General features: G+C 36.7%; 1 protein-coding gene across 1 annotated transcript in view; it reads left to right on the forward strand.

The window, feature by feature from the left end:
- The window catches only part of LOC145683806 (E3 SUMO-protein ligase NSE2-like), a 106591-nt gene that overhangs the window by 39389 nt on the left and 44810 nt on the right, over positions 1–22392 (forward strand). Inside the window, exon 3 of the mRNA XM_081755397.1 lies at positions 21589–21737. Coding sequence (XP_081611523.1) covers positions 21589–21737 — 149 coding nt within the window. The remainder of the gene's footprint in view (positions 1–21588; positions 21738–22392) is intronic.

The raw sequence follows: 22392 nt of genomic DNA on the forward strand, positions 1-22392 counted from the left end.
AGCATATGGGCATCTTTTTCCCATTCTAGGTCAAACAATCTTAAATGTGTTAAATTATTCTCAAACTAAAAATTTTTCATATCATTAACCTTAAACGATTCCGAAATATGGACATCTGAGTATAAGAAATTGAAACCCCCAGTCCTTTTTCTTTTCCCTTCTTTTCTTTTCGTCTACGACAAATACGAAAAAAACGGAACACCTATTTAGTTATTTTAAATGATGGGTCCATACACCCAATTTCACGTCTAAACCATTAAGGGAATCCGAGATATGTTTCCCATCTCTCTCTCTCTCTCTTTTTCTTTCTTTTCTTTTTGCTTCCTACGACAAATATGAAAAAGCACTGAAACATGTAATAAATTACAAATTTTATGTCTTTAACATTAAGAGACTCTGAGATATGGCCATCTTATGATAATATGGAAGTTTTATTATAGTAATTGTAATCCCACAAGTTTTGTTTCCTGCTTACTTCATTTTCTTCCTTTCTCGGTGAAATATTAAAAGAAAAACGCTACAATACATGACTTATTTGAAGTGAGAAGTTCAAATACTAAATTTTATGTCCCTAACCTTAATAGATTCGAGTTATGGACTCTTTATAATAATTATAATCCCCGTCCCTTTTCATTGCCACCCTCTTCTCTATTTTTCTAAATCAAATATATATATATATATAAAGCTGAAACGCGTATCTAATTATTTAAAATGAAAAGTCCAAATACAAAATTTCAGGCCTCAAATCTGAAAAGATTCCTAGATATGGACATCTTATTACTGAGTCATCCATTAAGCAATGTCATATATTTGCACTGTGAGAAAACAACTATAAAAGGTTGTGGAGTCCGATGGAGACTATTTTCCTAACTAACGGACCGTGAGGAGTGTTGTGGAGTCCGTACGTTAGGAAAATAGTCTCCATCGGACTCCACAACACTCTGCCACCTGTCAACCGGCTGTTGAATCCACCGCTGAAAGAAATTACTACTTCTGGAGTCAAAGAACTGGGTCACAGTTCGTCGCATGCCTTCCTTAACTAGCTATGTTCACCGGAAAGGTGGTTTTGCAGGCTGCAAAAAAGATAGTTGTATGTTGGTGCAAGATCTGGTTAAAAATACCGGGTGAGGATTTTCTTTCAACTACATTTCTCAATCTTAACACAGGTCTTCCTTGCCGTGAGTGGGCGTGGAAGAGCACACTTTGCCAAGAACCGGAGCAAGACGTTTCTTCAACAATGCAGATCGTATGGGTTCAAGTTGTTGACAATTGATTGAATCTTATTTCGTGGTAATATCTCAAAATGGATAATACCATGGATATCCCACCAAACCTCAATATTACTTTACAGGGATGCAGGTCCTGTTTTGGCCCAGTTCCTGTGGCCATCCCCTCTTTAGGTACTCACTGACGTTTGCGTGTAATGTTAAGGTAGAGGCGTAACTTTTTGTCCCCTGTCACAATTCTGTCCAGAAATGGCTCATGTCTTTGACAGGTGAAAAGGGATCTGCAGATGTCACTAACTGCTGCTTTTGTTGAGGCGTTAGTGCATGGGATACTCATTTACCGAGTTCTAATACGTACTTAAGGTCCTGTTGATGGCGATGAATGGTCGAAATAGGTGACACGGCGTTCTCTGGCTAGTTCTACAACAGTTTGCATTGAATTTGCCTTCGCTGCTGTTCGCGGGGCGCGGGCAAAATCCAAGAGGACAAAATCCAAGCTAAATTCTGGCAAGGCGGACAAAATCCAAGGAACAGTATCATGTGCGTAGCTGTGGTATGTGCCTGTGAACACTCTAATTAAATTGTTTGTTTGTTTCTTTCTTCAATTGTCATGCTTCAATTTATTGAAATAACATCTCATTTACTTTTAAAGAACTGAAAATCCAATAGAACATGTAAGATTGTCACAGTAAGAGTGCAGATGAGCTTTAATTACTTATCGCATCCATATAAAAGTATATAAAAGTATTATGTATGTACAAATACATTGTAAAAATATGTATTTTCATCTCAGTTTTATTATACACAGTATTTTGAAACAAATAATTCTGATACACTGATCAAATTTTCATCAGAAATGATCAAAATGTGGAATATGTACGGTAGCTGTAGAATTTTTTTTTTTTTTTTTTGTATTCTCATGTTTCGCTTATATATTCTAAATAAGTGAAATATAGATGTATTTTTAATAAGTAGTAATGTGTGTGAATTAAATAATGTTAAAGTGTTATCTAGAGAATCGAAATGTGAAAATGTGTCTAGACAAACTAAATGAAAATGTATATATTATTTGTTATTTTCAAAAGTGTAACTCATGTAAATACTTTGAGGGTAGAGAAGTAATTTTTTTAAATCTAAATTATATCTTTTTAATTTTATTTCTACTTTAATTCTCAATGAATAGAATAGAATTACGCAAGTGTACTCTTTTTAAGACTGGGCTGCTTTTCTGTTATTTGTTATCTCCGATTTAGCAAGTCAGTGCCTTCATTTTCTGGTTATTTATGTAAATATACTCTTTTTAGTCAAAATTTTTCTGATCACCCTAAATTGGATCCACCTGGGCATGTCCTAGCAGTAGCCAGAATATTTTATGAATAATCTGCATCTGCACTCTTACTGTGTCAATCTTTCATGTTTTATTGGATTTTCAGTTCTTTAAAAGTAAATGAAATACTATTTCAATAAATTGAAGAATTACAGATAAAACTTTAGAATGCATTTGATATTTGAAGAAATAAACAAATATCCAATTTAATTAGGGTGTTCACAGGCACATACCACAGCGACGCACATGATACTGTTACTTGGATTTTATCCGCTTGGATTTTGTCCGTTTTACCAGAATTTAGCTTGGATTTTGTCCTCTTGGATTTTGTCCGCTTGGATTTTGTCCTACACTCGCTGTTCGCAGGGGTTTTTGCTCAGCTGCACAGATGTCCCTTCTCATTGCTCATCGGTGAGGCTAGTATCCCCAGACTAATCTGGCACTTCCGCACATCCACAGTATCCTAACAATATACGAAATGTATGTTTCGTGTCGCTACGCTGGATGATATCCCTAGTAAAATTCATACAACATAATATGCCGTATGTGGTCGCGTCCTGCGACACTGCCATAATCAAACACAAGCCACAAATCGTCCGTCTGGACGCTGTTTAATAATCAAATGACAGAGCTATGACACGTGCCGTCTACTTCACTAGTCTGTCGTCTGATGGGGTCATTGCAGTCATCATTAATTATGGGATAAACTTAAAATAATTCTAATTTTCGTCCTTTTTCCTTCTCAACCATTTTCTTCCCTTCTAGTTCAAGTATCGAAAAATCGCTTAAAGATGTGAGTAATTATTTTGAATGAAAAGCTCGTATGACAAATTTCACGTCTCTAAACTTCAGATTTCTTGATATGGGGATCTTATTTGAAAAATTGTAATTCATAAATCTTTTTCATTCTCAGCACTTTATTTTCCCTTCTAGATAAAATATCAAACAAATCTGAAACACAGGTCTAATTATTCTAAATAAGTTCACATACTAAATTTTATGTCTTTAACCTTCAGATATTACAAGATATTTTAATATAATTTCTTTATTTCTCACTTTCGTCGAATTTTCAAAAATTTTTCCTTATGGGTACCTTTTGTTACATATCTATACACAGAGCTCGCTGGCTCAGGGGTAGAGCGCTCGCTTACCTCTGGTGTGTGGGGTTCCTGGTCCGACTCCCTGCCAATTAAGTTTGAGGTGAAAAACATAGTCTTAGTGGGTTTCCTTAAGGTACTCCCGTTTCCCCCTATATTCTCATTCCACCAATTCTTCTATCATCCTTCACTTGCCTTAATAATCAGCCTCCTTTAGCCTAAAGGGTATAATCGTGGAACGTTAAACTGAAATAATTCATTCCACTGTCATTTCTATGCACTCTCAAAATTGGAAGTTTCTAGGTTAAGCAATTTGGCCTGGGCGTTGATTAGTCAGTCTGTCGCACAGGACTTATTGTTATATACAGTGAAACCTCTACTAACGGACACCTCTATAAAGCGGACTTATTTTGTAATCCCCAAACACTGTAATAGGAAAAAACATTTTGGCAAACCTCTCTAAAACGGACACGGACATCTTTTCTGTCTTTTATAGATATTATTTACCTCCGTATTACGGACACTTTCTCTAGAAACAAGTTGAAAAGTGTAGTAAAAAGACATTTTTAGTAATTCATACATGTGTCACCAAGGAAGCATTGTGACAAGATTTTGCCCCCTCAACTGTCTCTTCAGCAACTCAGACAAAGCGTCTCTGTTTAACAACACTCCCACCCAAGCTGTTTTAGACACAAAAGTGATTGACAGTTGCCCGCCGAATGGAGAAGACAAGTTTAGTATTTTTTGCCCTCAGGTATGTATATTGTCTCATAAAGGACACTTCTGGACTGCAGTTACCTCACAAATTAAACCTCCATACTGAAAACATAGGAAGTACTGATAAGTATAAAGTGCAGAGAACTATAACATGTTATTTCCATGTTGTGCCTCGAACATAGAGTATGGGATGACAGAGGATAATGCAGGTAATATTCGTAAATAGTCTAAATATGTGATTCATGCAAAAACATTTTTTTCTAATTGTATATTACCTTGTTCACTAATTTACATAAGAAAATATTGAAACCTCTTTAAGGCGGACACCTCTCTATAGCGGACAATTTTTGATTCCCCAGTGCTGTCCGCTATAGAGAGGTTTTAGTGTATATTGAGATAACAGTGGCTATAACTTCGACATTTGAAATGCCAAAATCTTTGGCTGATTGAACTTAGGCAACTGGAAGGCACCATTACAAGATATTTGCTATCACTTCGTCAGGGCAATTGTGATATTTTTGTTAAGTTTTTTTTTTTTTATTTATTTCGGTAGAGAGGATTGTACTGAAAGTTGTGCCTCAAGGGATGCTGAAACAGATACTGTGGCTTTTAGGTAGACTGTAAATGTGAACTCGACCGAAAGATCATGAACACGTGAAACGGGCAACAGCTATTGTGGTGCTCAAGTTTGTCTTTTCTAGGTTCTTCAGAAGTTCTTTCCTCATGGTTTTTCTCGTCCAAGATTAAAAAATAAAACATATGTTGGGAGATAACGGATCATTTCAATATGAAAACTTAGATTAAAATAAAAGAACTGTGTTTATGTGTATTATTATGTTCAGGAGAGGTAAGGGCACAATAAATGCAGTAGGATTATTAAGGATGATCGGTGAAAGATTTATAGAAAAAGGAAAAGGGGTATATGTGGCATTTATTGATCTAGAAAATTCTTTTACCGTGTGAAATGGGAGTATTGTTGTCGGAAATTCTAAAGAAAGTTGGGTTGGAATGGAAAGATCGAAGACTCACAAGAAACTTATATATGAACCAACAAGTAAATTTTAGAATAGGGAAGAAAATGACAGAAGAGAGTGCAACTGGAAGGGGAGTTCGACAGGGATGATGTCTGGGTCGAACGGAAAACGAATGAGTGTGTGTTAGAAATGGTAGGGGAGAAAGAAACAATTTTAGATATTATTAAGAAGAGGAAGAGAAACTGATTGAGACATTGGCTAAGAAGGAACTGTATCACAGGAGAAGTACTAGAGGGTATGGTGGTAGGAAAGAGAGGGGAAGGGCGAAGAAGACTAGAATTAATGGATGATATCAAAGCAGGGAAATCGTACGTGAAGACGGAGAGATTAGCAGAAAATTGTCATCAGTTGCAGCAAGTGACCTGTCAATAATGGCAGAATACATGTGATGATGATCATCATCATCATCATTTTTATGACATTTGTAGAATTATAATAAGTATTCGTTTATATTGCTTAATTTTTGTATGTGTTTATATTGACGTCATTTTCTATGGAAGTCGTATTTGGTATTAAAGTATATGTCTAGTCCTACAGGGTGACCAGAAAGTCCCGTTACCCCTTCATAAATGCTAATGTAAGTTTTCCCGTTACCCTTGATAAATGCTAATGTAAGTTTTCCCATTACTCCTTTATAAATGCAAATGTAAGGTTTTCCATTGTTTGAGTTTGTGTGAACGATGGCTTCCAGTTACAGTATTGAAGAATGTGTTATTGCAAGTTGTTGTGTGCATGAGAGGCACTCAGGCATCGTTGCACAAAACCGTTACGATACTACTACCGAACTGACAGAAGCTGTGAAAGACGCTTCCACTCAAGTTACACCTGCAATGTTCCTCAAAATGTCTCGCAGAACCTGGCGGTGTATTATCCTTTCTCATGAGAATGGCGATCGAGAGACTGATCCTTTGACTTAATGTTTCCTATCTCAGTAAAACTTCTCGAAAGCATTGTTGTTCACGTCATTCAGTTGTTTCCGTGTAGTTATTTACGTAGGTTTAGTGGTTTGTTTTTTATTTATTTTCAAGGGTAAGGGAACTTGTGGCCACCCTGTATATTTTGATAATGACTTGTTTGCAGCACGGATATATAACTTATTTATACGTGAGGATGTTCACGTGTAGTTAGGCCTATCTAGTAAGCCTAACAGAATATGGGAAGTTCCTGTTTAACTGTGTACTCCCGCACACAAGAAATTTGATAGTTGTAATACCATTAAAAAAAAAAAAAAAAAAAAAAAAAAACCGGAGAACGAACCTTTGAACAACCAAACCAGATTTCAACATAAAAAATAAACATGTTACTTATTTTCGAGGTATTTACGAAAAACTGCAAAATTTGCGGTAGTTTGATTTTGCCGGGAAAAATCTTCTTAAATATGTAACAGTGTTCGCTTTACTAGTCTTCTGCTTAAGTTATTTTTAAATATTACGTTGGGCTGCCAAAGACTCCAATTGTAGATGCACATATTGTTGATATGTTTTTGCTTGTTCATTCGGGCGTATCATATTGATTACTAGTGCAAACACTGACATAATACAATAAAATATTAAACAAGAATAAGAGGTTGCAAGCAACAAATCATTGAAGAGTCATAGTAGTTTGAAAGGAATAATTAATAAAATGCGAATTTCGTACTTCTTTTATTTTATGACTGCTTATTGGCTGTTGGCTATGACCTCATCACTTCTATGACGTTGTTCCTTGAGTTTACATTGAAATCAAGCTTCAATAAAGAACAGCCGAGGAAAGTTCATAAATATGACTTTTTTTCAAGTAGTCCTTGAACTTCAAGGACCAGTTATCTGAGGAAGCGTTGAAGTCAAGTCAAGGAACAGTTCAAGGAGTGTTTATAAATATGGGCCTAAATGTTTTAACTGGATTGAAACCCCGAAGAGTTGTAAAGACTGTTTGTGTGTTAGTTAATTCTTCATAGTTAATCCTTATTTGTTTCTGTAGAATAATAATAATAATTAAAACCTAGCAGTTATCATTACTGGCGGGAGTTTTTATTTATAACTTACTTATGAATAGAAATATAATACTTTTTAAAACATCATTTTAAATTTCTAAAACAGGTCTGTGACATGACTAACCAAAAGTTAATGCAGTGTAAAGACAAAACATATATAGAAATTAATCAGTGAGTAGGTATGAAGCACTATCCGGTCATTAATGAAGCAATTGGAGCAAGATATAAATATATGTAATATATTATAGGAAATTTTCCGTTACTGTACTTACGCACTAGTATCTATGGGCTGGTATAATTTCTTTATTACCACTTAAGTAAATCATCATCATCATCATAGTACAGCATGTGATCAGCTAGCTGCGTAATATGGTGTATACTTTAAAACCATTCTGAGAATTAACACTCGAGAAATGGGTCATAATATTGAAGAAATGTGAAGAAATTTGTCCCCACACACAAATGCTTTCAGCTCAATATTTTGGCGTAAATTAATGTATAATAATAAAGAATTAATTGTGATTTTGAGTTTAGTGTCCCTTTCAGCAGGGAGCGTGTATGAGACGTGGACCTACAGCTTAATTTGGGATCCGAACCACATATCCTCCAGCCAGGGAATCGAACCCGGGATCCGAACTACATCCTCCCACGCCAACGATGCGTACGCTAACCGCTTATCCACGAGGGAGCTCATGGGGAATAAATTAAATACGGGGGCCGATTAATAAATAAGGCTTAGCAGTTTGTGTAGAAGAAAGTGTAAAAGTAACACATTGAGAATGTGTACACAAAGTAAAGGCTTACTTTAAAGCTACTTTTTAACATAGCCTCCAAATGTCTCAGCATAGTTTTTTCATCGTATCCCAAGTTTCAAGAAACCATTTCATAGAAGTCATTCTTTTGGGAGTATGGCCATGTCGTACAACCAATTTTGTTTTGGTATCTGAATTGAAACGCTGGCTGGCCAAGAATTTCTTCATCGGAGCGAAAAGACGATAGTTTAAAGGTGCCAGATCAGGACTGTGCCTTTTCTGCTCGAGCATTTCACAGCTAGCTTTTCGAGTTTGTCACAAATAGAAGCAGCGTCATAAAAGAGTTTTAACAGGGTTGCCACAGACCTGGAAAGTCAGGGAAAGTCATGGAATTTGAAAGTGGTCAAGGAAAGTCATGGAAACAAGGTCAAAAGGGATGAAAGTCATGGAAAGTCATGGAAAATTGTATGAAGATGTATGTTTTAAATCATTTTGCTGTTTTAGTACTTTTTCACAGACTAAGTAGGTATCTTAGTAATGGTAGCAGTACATAGTTTTTTGTTTGTGTGACAATAATAATAATAATAAGTCGTCTTTAAATTACAACATACGAACAACCCAGTGATGACAGAGGAAGTAATATGACTTACTGTTTTGCTAAGGGTTAATGTTGTAATGCATATAAGGGTTAGGGGGTGTTCATGACGAAGAGATCGCTAAGATATGGAAACGTTATTGCTATAATAAATATTTTTTTTATTTAATTTTAGCTTTGACAGTTCTGGAAAAAAATGATTTATCTTTTTAATTATTTTGCTATTTTTTCACAGAATATCTTTTTTCAGAATGATTTACTTAATGTTTTATTTGTATTTTTCAGTGACATCACAAAGGGACCAAAAAAACAAAACAAAACAAACAAACAAACAAACAAAAAAAACTACATGCGAATAGCAGCAATCATATCGCATGCAAAGGGATTGGGTCACCGAAGGATGCTTCTTCTCAAGTCATCACAGCCGACCATAGGAACTTTCTTCAAATCCAAGACTGACTGCAACAGTGCTGAACAAAGTGCAGTTCAGGGTCCTTCGACATCTACCAGTGACACAAACTCGCACAACATTGTCAAGTGTTGCGCGTGCTGATATAACTTCTGCGGAAATCCGATGGGCTTTGAAAGTAGTGGAAGATAAATTGTCTCGTAACTCCTGTCAAAAGATTAGTGACGATTTCAGGTCCATGTTTCATTATAGTGCAATTGCCAGCAAATTTCAGCTGGGTAGAACAAAGTATTCATATGTTATAAATCATGGCCTAGCTCCATACTTTGATACTGAACTGAAAGACAGATTGAGGTGCTGTGAGGACTTTGTGATTTGTTTTGACAAAGCCATGGATAATGTTGTCCGAAAGACTCAGACCTGAGTATTAGGTATTTCGGTACTCACAGGAACCTTGTGTATACACAGTACTTGAACAGCATATTTTTGAATGGAACCACAGCAGGTGACATTCTGGGAGCCTATGCCTGTGGCATAGCAGATCTACCAAGAAGTGTTTTGCAAGTATCCATGGACGGACCTAATGTGAACTTGAGTTTCTTGAAGAAACTGAAAGAGGACATGTTTGCAGAAGATCCACATGGAAAGCAGCTATTTGATATTGGCGTTTGTGGGTTACATGTCGTTCATGGGTGTATTGGTACTGAAATGCGAGGAGTTAGTTGGGAGGTGAACTTATTTCTGAGAGATTTGTACTATAGTCACCAGCAAGACGTGGGGAATATACAGTAGTTACAGGTAGTTCAATGTTCCCTATGTAGTATTGCGCAACAAGATGGCTGGAAAATGAAAAATGCACTGAAAGGGCATTGCAAATATTTGAGGATGTAAAAAAGTACATTAATGAAACAAAACCATTAAATTCTGAGCCATACAAAAGGGTTACTCTGCACATGCGGGACTCTTTTCTGAAATGTAAATTGAGTTTTTTTAAGACCATCTCATGTGATTGCCAAGGCTTTTTGAGAAGATTCCAGACTTCGGATCCACTGTCTCCATATTTGTATGGAGAGCTTTTGCATCTGTTGAGGGTCCTCACGGCTCAAATTGTCAAGCAAGAGTAATGGAAGAAGCTACTGTCAAGCAGCTGTATGCTATACACATGGATAAAGAGTCAGATGCCTTGCTTCTTGCCTCCAAAATAGACACTGGATTCGAGTGTGAAAAGTTTTTAAAAGAAGTCAAAGGTGAAAAAGATGTCAGTGTTTTACAGTTTCAGAATGAGTGTAGGACATTTCTCATGAAAATGATGGACAAGTTGAAAGAGAGATACCCCTTTCAATATCCTGAAGTGAGAGGAATGTCTTGTTTTGATCCAGCAATTATAATGAACGAACCTGAGGTAGGGAAATCTAGAACAAATGTTCTCCTTAAGAGACTCTTCAGTTTAAACAAAATAAGTGGAAGTATTGCAGAGAATGCAAAGCATCAATATGTTGTACTATGTTTTAAGGCAAACGGTTCGTTTAAGAACATATTCGAAGAATATGCTAATAAACCACAGCGATTAGCTGATTTCTATGTACACTCATGTCCAAAATGGTTGTCGCATATCTATAACTGTCTTCTTGCAAGAACATAATTTGATAATGATTTTGCAGGGTACTTTTAATACTGATACTATGTGTATAATCAAGAAATGTACGTATATTTGTGGTAAATTTGATAGGAAAAGATTATAAACACGAAAATTAAAATGACTAAAACAAAATGTTGCTAAATGGACAAGAAAGTTTTATTTTTGTTTTATTGTTCTTGTTTACTGCTCTTTTGACATGAAATTTGCCACATACATGTCTTTGCCGATTATACATGTACTAACATTATAAGAAGTAGTGGGCGAACTCGTTATCAAATTATATTCGTGCAACATATTTATAGACATGCGACAATAATTTTAGACATGAGTGTACGTATTCTTCACGATAAAAAGTATGCTGGACTGTGGCAAGTTGTGAAGCTAGTGTTGATTGTTTCGCATGGAAATGCATCTGTGCAGTCTGGGTTTTCGATCAACAAAGAGTCAAAGGGTTGAGAATCAGAATGAGTTAAGCATTATAGCACAGAGAACTGTTTATGAGGCCATTCAGTTTCACGGTGGCAGAGAACATGTAATAATTAAAAGTAAAATGTTGGGATCTGTTCGAACATCAAGACAGAGGTGTGAAAGTTTTTTGGAAGAGGCACGAAAGTAGAAGAGAGGGGAGAAGAAAGAGAAAAATGACAAACGTAGGATTGCAAAGGAACTACAGAAACTGTAAGAAGAGAGAAAGGTCATTAGGATGAAAGCCCAGATAGAAGAGGAAGCAGTTGCAGAGAAAATCCGACGGTTGGGGAACGAAGGGAAAAAGTGAACCACTGTTATTCGTAACAAATCACTTGTTAACACATAACAAATCATTTAGACTTAATAGTGAGCATTCAAGACAATAATATTTCTTGCTCTTCTACAAAACTTATTGTATCCAGAAAAGTGAATCATTGTTATTCTTAAAACGCATGTTAAAACACATACTTAACGAATCATTTAGACTGCATAGTGATCGTTTTCCTTCTCTCACACAGAATATATTATATCCAAATGTTATATGCATGTAAATATCTTTTGTAAAGTGTACAAAAGAAAGAAAATAAATAAGGTATGCGTTGGGCGGCTATGGCGATGGTGGAGGCCGTAAAAAAAAATATGTATTATTTTAATTTTTCATCTAGCGGTCATGGAAAATAAGTACAAAACAGCTGGGAAGTCATGGAAAGTCATGGAAAATGATTTTAAAAATTTTGTGGCAACCCTGCTTAACATTTCCACCATTAATTTTAGGGTGTTTACGAATGTTGTTTCATATGACACAGCATTTACAGTCTCCTCATGAGTTAGAAAACCAACCAGCGCAATCTGTTGCATAATCCAGAATACAGTTACCAGCACTTTCTTCGTAGGTTGAGTCACCTTGAATTTCTTCTTTTATGGGAAATTGGTTATGTTTCCATTCCATGAATGCTCACTTTGTTTCAGATGTGTAATAATATGCCCAGGACTCTGTTATCTGTAACGATACCTTCCAGAAAAGCATACTCTTTTTCAGTCAAGTAGTCCAGGTATCATCATTTGTTGCCCTGTATGGACGACTGTGAGCGTCTTTGGCGTCCATCGAGCATTCACTTTATGAAATTTCAGTTCGTCATGCAGCACATCATATGCTGTAGCGTAGGACTACTAAGGATTCGCCGGGTGCCATAAATTGATTTGCTTGATTCTGTTACTAGTATTGGACACTGACACATGGCGAATCCGTAAGGTTCACACGGCCCGTTGCGACGGTCTATACAGTTTTTTCCATACACACTTCAGTTTCCTGTGAATTTTACTCGGGATTTGTCCTTTTGCTCACAAGAAACAAAGTACACCTCTCTGTTCTCCCCAGGTAGACGACTGTAACAAACTAATAATATTTGCTCAGTAGTTCACGCGTCCTACTAGAGGTATACCTGATTGAACAATTCCTGATTACTGTATAATATTTTTAATAGATTATAGATTATCGAAGATACCTATTTAAACGTGAAAAGAACTCACATTGCATTCGATGTTACTGTATTTCTGAGTAGCATTCATGACATAAAATAATATTCATAACGGAAATATATGAATATTTTAATACTCCCCCCCCCCTCCGTTATTATTCTGAGGGACAAAGAGCAAACAGTGGATGACGTTAGTGAGAAATGAAAGTGTTGTCATAACAAGGCAAATATTCCTATGAGTAAATTCTTCATACTTTCAAAGTGAATGGACATAGTTCAAGCCTCCAAGTGTTGAAACATTTTTGGTTCGTTTTGAATACTCGGACGAATACTCGGAGACTTCGCTTTCGTTATTACAGGACCAAAACAACAAATGTCTTAGTAATTTCTTCCAGTTTGCAGTAGAAGTATTCCCGTCTATGGCTCTAGCGCGAGCCGAAATATTTAATATTACTAAGTTTTAACAGGAATACAGTAGCGCTGGATGCAAGTTAAGTTCTTTTCATGATAACTACAGTAGGAACTTCACAGTATTTCTCTTTAGTTTTCATGATGGACAAACACCGTGCTCATGGGTTTTCTCGGGGTTCTCCCGTTTCCTCCCACTTTCTTCATTCCACCATTTCACTCATTTCTCACACCCACCGTCTCCTTTAGCCTAACCGGCATAACGTGGGACGTCAAACTCTAAAATTTCATTTCATTTCTTTGGTTTTCATGTCCCAGATCAGTATAATGTCGCGCGAAAAAAAAAAAAGTTCTGCATTAGTTATTAATCCGCCCTCGTAAGTTAAATTTTTGGTATTTCAGCCGTTGTTTGAGCAACTCGGATAATTAAGTTGATGAAATGTCATTTTTGGATCAAAAGATTCAATATATTTCAATCAAACATTTTCTTGATGAGCTTATATCTGGAGAACTACATATAGTGTAGCCAAACCCAAACTATCACTTAACTCAGTATGATGTCCTTATTCTGTTTAATAATAATAATAATAAAAACTCGATTTAGGGGCCATTCAAACCTTTTGTGGCCCATGATCCAAAAATGCATCAAAAAGATCCAATATATTTTAATCAAAAATTTCCTTGTAGGCCTTATATCTGGAGAACTACATATAGTGTAGCCAAACTCAAACTATCACTTAACTCATTATGATGTGCTTATTCCGCAAAAAATACGAAAACTTGATTTAGGGGCCGTTCAAAAATTTTGTAGCCCCTGATCCAAAATCTAATTATTGGCCAAGATCGCAGTCTTTTGATGCTTTTTTTTATCTTAAAATTTTTGGCCAAGATCGCAATCTTTGGATCCATTTTTTTTTCTTGGATCATTCCTAAAATTCTTGTTTTTCTGGTATCGCGGGCACAATGGCCATTAAATACACATAATATTACACTTCGTTCTGAAAAAAATTGATAATTTTAAAGTGCTTATTATTTATTTATTTATTTATTTTGCATATTTAGTCAATTTTCAGGTGCGATTTTAGTTTTTTTTGTCATTTTCCCGAACTTTCGATGACTATTCGTGAGTTTTGATATGTATCTCAATTTTTTTTTGTCATTCTTTTGATCTTCATTTTAAGATCAGTTTTAACTGAAGAAACTGGTTGTTTCTTTTTATTTTTTTGGTGTCGCGGACACGATGCCTATCATTTCATATGTTTGTTGTATTCTTTTAAAGTTATGAAATGCTCTACCAAATGTAGTAAAAGAAATTAAAACATGTAATTCCTTCAAGAAAGTGTTAAAAATACAGGGTGAGCACAGAAACAGTCCCAGGTACCAAATTAGTTTAAATTTAATATGCGAAAGAATATTTTGCTGAAATTTTGAACAGTGATACATAAACGCAAAAAGTTTTTGTAGCAATAATTGAAATCACGAACACTCGATGTGCGCGCCACCTGTAACGCGGGAAATATCGAGGCGGTAATCTAGCTCCAACCACACGTTGTGAAGCATATCCGGTGTGATGGAGTTGACTGCATCACTGATGGGTTCTTGCAGCTCGTTCAGAGTTGCGGGTAGTAGAGGTGCATACTCTGTCCTTCACAAATCCCCACACAAAGAAGTCACAAACAGTGAGATCAGATGATCTTGGAGGCCACTTGCAAAGAACTTGATCATTAACTCCAGAGCGCCCTATCCATCGGTGTGGGAGGTTCTCGTTTAGAAACCTGCGTACAGCACGATGCCAGTGTGGTGACGCTCCATCTTGTTGTAGAACGAAGTCGTCTATCTCTGCATTACTAAGTTGCGAAATCAACCAGTTACGTAGAAATGCTAAGTAACTTTCACCTGTAATTGTTTGTTCCTGAAAAAAGAACGGACCGTGCACCCGATGCATGATACTGCACAAAAAACATTGATTTTCGGTGAGTCACGTTCCACATTTACAGTTGCATGAGGATTCTGCGTTCCCCATATCCTTACATTGTGTCTATTCACCTTTCCACTTAAGTGAAATGTCGCCTCATCGCTGAAAATGATCTTCGTCAGAAAGTTTTCGTCGTCGTCCATGAAATTTTGCATAGCCTCACAGAACTCACGGCGCTTTACCTTGTCTTGTGGGTATAACTTCTGGACCAACTGCAGTCGGTACGGGTAACACCGCAAACGCTTGCGTAAGATCTTGCTTACTGTTGTTTGTAGCATCTGCAACTCTCTGCTAGCTTTACGTGTAGGCTTCTGTGGGCTGTGTACGAAGGCTGCTCTTATGCGCTCCACAGTTTCCTCCGAGACTGGACGTCTCCCTGAATGTCCTTTTCTTTGATCACAAATGCACCCCGTCTGAATAAACGTTCTATGCCACTTCACAATGGATTTGTGTGTGGGTGGATCAGCATTAAATTGTCGTTTGAAATCACGATGCACTCTCACGAAATTACTTGTTTTTGCAAATTGTAAAACGCACCAACTTCGTTGCCGTGGGGTGAACGCCATTTTCGATGTTACTGCCCTCTAGCTGCCCTGGTCAGAACTAGGATTCTGAAAAGATAGATGGGGAAATACTTTGAGTTTACTGAGCTCTGTACAAAATTTCATGTAAATATTCAATTAAATGTTAATTATATGGCACTTTAAAATGATGTACTGTTTCTGTGCTCACGCTGTATATTTACTCAGCCAACAAAATTTAAGTTCAGGTACCTATGATGTATATTCTATTCACTTCACTTCTACCACGTAAATGAAATCTAACTTGACTTGCTACACCTTTTTATTAAATAATGATGCATTGTAGAAATATTTCATCACCCTTCTCCCCCACAAAATATTTCAATATTAAATAATCTGCATTGTCAATTACAAGAATAACTTATTTTGTCTCTGTTATTGTTCGGTTTGTGTTCGTTTTCATGTTTGTATTTGTATGCTTTTTTGTTTCTTCACTTGTAGTATTCGTGTGTATGTGTGTGTTTTGTTAAAAGTGCGACTTTTTTTTTTATCATCTTAATGTATACGTGTATTTTTTGTTGTATATCACCGTATCTTTTGTACTCAACTGATTGTATCTTTTTTGTATAACTGAATGTCTTTCCTTGACAAGGGTTAGGTGGTACAGCAGCAATATGCTGAACCTCGCCTGCTTGAATATAGCCTTTTTCAATTCAATTCAATTAAAGTTGCAGTTACGAATTTAATCATTTTTACAATTTTTAGAGCATTTTCCCTGTTTTTTTTAGGGTATTTTATCAGTTATTTATCTATCCTATCGTTATTCTGCGAAGAATACTAAGTACTGGATCGAACTCTTAATTGTAGGTTATCAGTAGGTCTCGGAAGTTGAAGACCTAAAAATTGCCTAAAAAGAACCTATAAAAATACCTAAAAAATATCTAAAAGAAAGACCTAAAAACTGGAAAAAAATGGACGTAAAAATAAGTCCCAATTTAATTAGAATTACAAATTTAATGAATATAATGCTTAAGAAATACGAGCTTCTGGTAGGTTAACAGTCTGTCCTTACAGAAACAAGTACAAACTAAAATAAGAAAACTTCCCCACTTTCACCCTTTCTTGCTGGAGGACATTGTTACGCCTCCTTATCTGACTTGTGATTGTTGCAGATCTGGTCTTATTAGTCCAGTCGTTGAAGAATGTCTTTATCTTTTGAATTTTCTTTACTAAAGAATAAATGGTATGAGAGGGACAGGAGTTCCGGAAGGAACTAGATGGGCAAATATATGTTGAGTGTGATTAATTCAGCCGTAGAATAGATGTATAAGAGGTGGTGGTGATTCGAGTTAATGATCAGTAAATTGATTGTCGAAAGATGAAGTTAAAAAAAATACGTTAAGGTCAATGAAAAGCTTTAAAAAAGACCAATAAAGAAAAAAAACGCCGAAAAAGGCAAAGAAGGACAAATAAAATATACCATTTTCTGGCCTACAATAACTCAAATGAACATATATTATGTTAAGCCTCGTCTTTGGGCACTCGTAAAAATAAGAGGATTTTTCCTCAACTTCCGGGCCCTAGTTATCAGACTGTCTAAATCTTCACTCTCTGATTTCTCACAGAGTATTGCGAGAGATAGAGAGAAACATGAAGTGTAAAGATTAGGAAACTGATAATTGAGTGATACAGAGGTTTTAATTTCATTACTTGTTCTCATAGTGTGTATAAAAGCTGTGCTTGAGACACAAAGCAAGGAATCTGAAATTATCAGAAAAGGTTAACATGAAAAGGCACTTCCGTTGTGTTCCTTGTGGTAGTTAAAGTAAACCTCGAAGGCTCGGCCTCTTCTTAACTTGTGTAACTTATAGACGAATAGCAAGTCTAGAGCTGAAGTGTAGACTTGAAGTATGTGTGTCGAGTGAACGTTCTTAACTTGTGTAACTTATAGACGAATAGCAAGTCTAGAGCTGAAGTGTAGACTTGAAGTATGTGTGTCGAGTGAACGTTCTTAACTTGTGTAACTTATAGACGAATAGCAAGTCTAGAGCTGAAGTGTAGACTTGAAGTATGTGTGTCGAGTGAACGTAAGTGGTCCTTTTTATATAAAACAACGAAATGTAATCCGCAGGCCTTTCATATTTCCTTATCTGGAAGTTCCACGTGTATGTCTGATAGAATAAAATACGTTTTGGGCTTATTTCAATAAACCGGAGTAGATTTTGGAAACAACTCTTAACTTAATTCATTTAGTTCAGACAGTTGGTATTTTGTACTCAAGCCAATCTTGAATTGTTCACATACAAGGTTTGTTCGAGAAGTAGTGGGACTGATTTTTTCCCCGCCAAAACGTGGTGGAGGAGGGGGGTGTTACTGCGCTAGTTAGGTAGTGGGGGTCTTAGCTGCCAGTCGCCAGTCGTCTCCAGGCTCCACGGAGTGTAGATCGAGCTTAAGGTGAACCCCTTTCAAGGTGCTTTGTCATCTCCACAATGTCTCGTTTGTTAGAGCAGCGTTAAGCGATGAAAATTTGTGTCAAACTGGGTAAAACTGCGAGTGAGACTCATGACATGATCAAGACTGCTTATGGGAGTGATGTCATGGGTCGATCAAGTGTTTTTGAGTGGCACAAATTGTTTCAGGAGGGAAGAGAGCAAGTTGAAGATGAGCAACGGACAAGACGCCCTTTGATGTCATGGACTTCCTGACCAAACATGGTATCACACAGCTTCCCCAGCCTCTCTACAGCCCAGATGTCGATGCAGACTTCTTCCTCTTCTCCTGACTGAAAAAGGCCATAAAAGGACGGCACCACGGATCATCCAGGCCATTCAAGAGGCCGTAAAGAGAGGAGGTGAAGAGCATTCCAGTTCCTGCGTTTCAGAGAGCCTTCACTGATTGGCAGAGTCGCTGGAAACGCTGTGTTGATGCAGAAGGGGCATATTTCGAAAACCATTAAGTCGATGTGTCAAAATTGTGAATATATATATAGTCCTACTACTTTCCGGACAAACTCTGTAAATTTTACAAATATTTAAAAATTTACAGAATATTTTAAGTCATGAACTTTCGCTCCCTACTGATGAAAAACATAGTCAATGCGTTTGAAGTGCCAGTTATAATAAATAAAACATGGATAAAACATCAAAACTTTAATTAATTTAATTATAGATATCCTCGTGAAAATTATATATATATATATAAAGCAGAAGTACTCGTCTGAACAGCATACAACCTGCAACGCAGTAAAGTAATGTGGGTTGTCTAACTTGAAGAACTTCTAAGATACTCGATGCTTTCTGAACCTGTAGAATGTGTGACCCTCCCAATCCCTCCTCGAGTCAAAAATCGATGAAACGACATCGTACGCGATTAGCTCTGGTAGAGATCCATCTGTCTACAAAATGTGGTTGCTCTAGGCGACTCTTTCTATGCGGAAAACTGTTGACAGACACACACACTTACAGATATTCTTTTATATATTAAATGGGATGAGACAATGTTTACAATAATGAGGAAGAAACGAAACAGTATTCAATGTAACTAGAAATTAAAAATGAAATTGTTGCAACATTGTTCGAAGATAAATTTTATTCTAATGGACTTAATAGAATGTTTCCCGGAAGAATTATCAACACCTTTATTGATTTCAAATCAACTAAATAGGCACATCAGTGACGAAGTTATGCATGGACATTCATACGTTGAAGTTAATTAATTACAGTTTTTACACTGTACCCAATGAGGCATTTCATGGTGCAGCACGAAGTCTATAATTGTTTCTCGATGAAATTTGTATGGAACTACAAGGGGAGTAGGAGGGTGCTGATAAGTTCCTGGCTTTGCCATGAAAAACAAGTGTCAGGGGTCGGAGATAACACATCTATTAAACGTATTCCCTATTGAGATCAATTCACTTTCGACAGCGTTGAAGGTTTTCTAGCCCATGAAAATAAGTGAATAAGTAACATAAACTTTTGTTCCTCAAACTAGCTTTCGGCAGCCTTTGACGTCAGAAATGTCCTGAAAACGGTGACCCTTCAGATGTTTTTGCAGTTTGGGAAATGGAGAACAGTCAGAAGGGACAGGTCTAGGGAGTAAGGTGGATGGTGGACCAATTGGAATCCCAGGGTGGCCTTTGGGTGCTTCGACACGTTCCTTTTGATCCGTACTCGAAAGTTTCGACACCCGTTTCGCTGAAAGCTTCCACATCCACCTGTTTAGGACTGTGGTAATAATATAACCAACTCGCTCCCTGGAGATGTTTAGGATCAAGGCAATCTGTTTGGTGGATATTTCACGGTCCTCAAGAGTCAGCGCATGGACAGTATTGCATATTTGGTCTGTTGAGGTTGACGTGCGTCCGCTGCGGGACTCATCTTCCAGCGTGAAATGGCCAGTCTTAAAACCTGATATCCAGGTTTTTACACAGCTAGGACATTTCTCCCCCAGTGTTTGGCACATCTTCATATGAATTTCCTTTGCAAACTTTCCCTGGAGCCATAAGAACTTCATAACGGCGCTCAGCTCCGAAGACGTGAAATTTCCTCGTGCCTCTTTCATTTCACTTTCTACCTACAGTAACAGCTGTTGTACAATTAGGAATCAATTGATTTTAACACAGTTACATATTAACATATGAGGCTTTCATATGCCAACAATTTTATTTGTCTACTTCAATTTAAAGGGAACAAAGCCAGGAACTTTTCAGCACCCCATCGTATACTCGTTAAAAAGGTCAAAATCTGTGCATCTATCTCGAAATTATGTGTAAGAATATCAACAACATATAAATGGATCGAATTGAAAACTACAAATGGGGATCGTAATACTGCAAATTATCATTTCGTTAAAATATCAAACAATACTTTCGATAATGTTGATACTTTCAAATATCCAGGATCAATAATAGTATACCAAAACCATGTCCACAAAGAAATTAAATGTTGACTAAAAGCAGAGAATTAGTATTATTATTCATTTTAAAATGTTGTGTCGTCTTGAATTCTGTCGAGGAACTTAAAGCTTAAAATATATAAAAACGATAACCGTGCCTGTTATTTTGTATGGTTGCGAAACATGAACGTTACTCTGAGGGAAGAACATAGACTGAAAGTATTTGAGAACAAGATCGTGAGACGAAGATCGTGACCCAAGAGGAACGGGAATCGCGAATAGCGGAAACTTGATAACGACGAACTATAACATTTATACCGTTTACCAAACATTGTTCGGAAATGAAATGAAATCTTCGAGTTTTACGTCCCACGATTATGCCGGTTAGGCTAAAGGAGACGGTGATGATGAGAAATGAGTGAAATGGTGGAATGAAGAAAGTGGGAGGAAACGGGAGTACTCCGAGAAAACCCACGAGCACGGTGTTTGTCCACCACAAACTCCACACAGCGCGAGCTAAGATCGAATCCGGGACACCAAGCACCGGAGGTAAACGCTCTACCACTGAGCCACCGCTCTACCACTGGGGGTCATCAAATCTAGGAGGCTCAGGTAGGCAGGTTATGTAGCCAGAATGGAAGAAAGTAGGAACGCTTTCAAAATTTTACCTGGAAATTCAATCGGAAAACGACCATTAAGAAGACAGGTGCAGATGGGAGGACAATATTGCGATGAATCTCGCTGAAATAGGAATGGGTCCAATTGTCGAAGGATAAAAGTGAATGAAGAGCTTTTGTGAACGCGGCATTGAACTTCCGGGTTCCATAGACCATAGAGTTCGTTAGTTAGTTAGGTATTAAGAACTACCAATTTCTTTAAGTCTATTAAAAAGAGATAAAGAGCAATAGTGGTACAATTGATACGAATGGTATTACAAGTAACAACATATGATCATCATCATCATTACTACTACTACTACTACTACTACTACTACAGTTTATTATTATTATTATTATTATTATTATTATTATTATTATTATTATTATTATTATTATTATTATTATTATTTTATTTCAGGAGAAGAACGCCTTGAGAAGTTGGAAGAGTTGAAGAATTCGATGTTAAAATACGCTTATATGGATTGCGTTTATAAAGCGTCTCTCGAAGCTGTTGAAGAAGCAAAACAGCTGGAAGAAAGTGGAATCGAAGGTGTCGACATGGATAAGGTAAATAACTTACCGTATCGTATGTGTTTTTATATTCATCTTTTCTCGTTATTGTTTTTGTACTGTAGATAATGTGGCACTTGTTGCGGAATATGAACAGAAAATTAACAAGATGTTAAAAGAACTTGAAAAAAAAACTGCGAGGAATAGGGGATGAAAATAAACGTTAGAGAGACAAGAGTAATGGTGATTGGAACGAATCGGTCTGTATCAAATATAGAAGTAAAACGTGAGAAAGAATGTAGAACAGGTTACTAGGTTTCGGCACCTGGATAGTGTTATTAATAAAAAGATGAAGTGTGAACGTGAAACGATAGGAATGGGGAAAAGAAGCATTTTGGAAAAAGAAAAGTCTAATTTGTGGATTCGTGAATAAAGAGTTAAGGAGAACACTCATAAAATATTTCGTGCGGATTATTGTACTCTATGTGGCAGAAACATGGCCATTGCGCAAAAGTGATGGGGAAAGATTGGAGACTTTTTAAATCAGGGTCATAGAAACTTTTTAAATCAGGGTCAGAGAAACTCATGAAATTTCTATGGCTATGGTTCACAGAAAAAATCTTATATTGAGAATTTTGTTAACGAATTCTATCATCCATCGGTCGTAAAGTTGTAGTGATTAAGCATTGAAAAATCTTTCAGTCTAACGTCC

Source organism: Thermobia domestica, chromosome 4 (assembly GCF_964235325.1).
Source record: "Thermobia domestica chromosome 4, izTheDome1.hap1.1, whole genome shotgun sequence".
NCBI lineage: Eukaryota > Metazoa > Arthropoda > Insecta > Zygentoma > Lepismatidae > Thermobia > Thermobia domestica.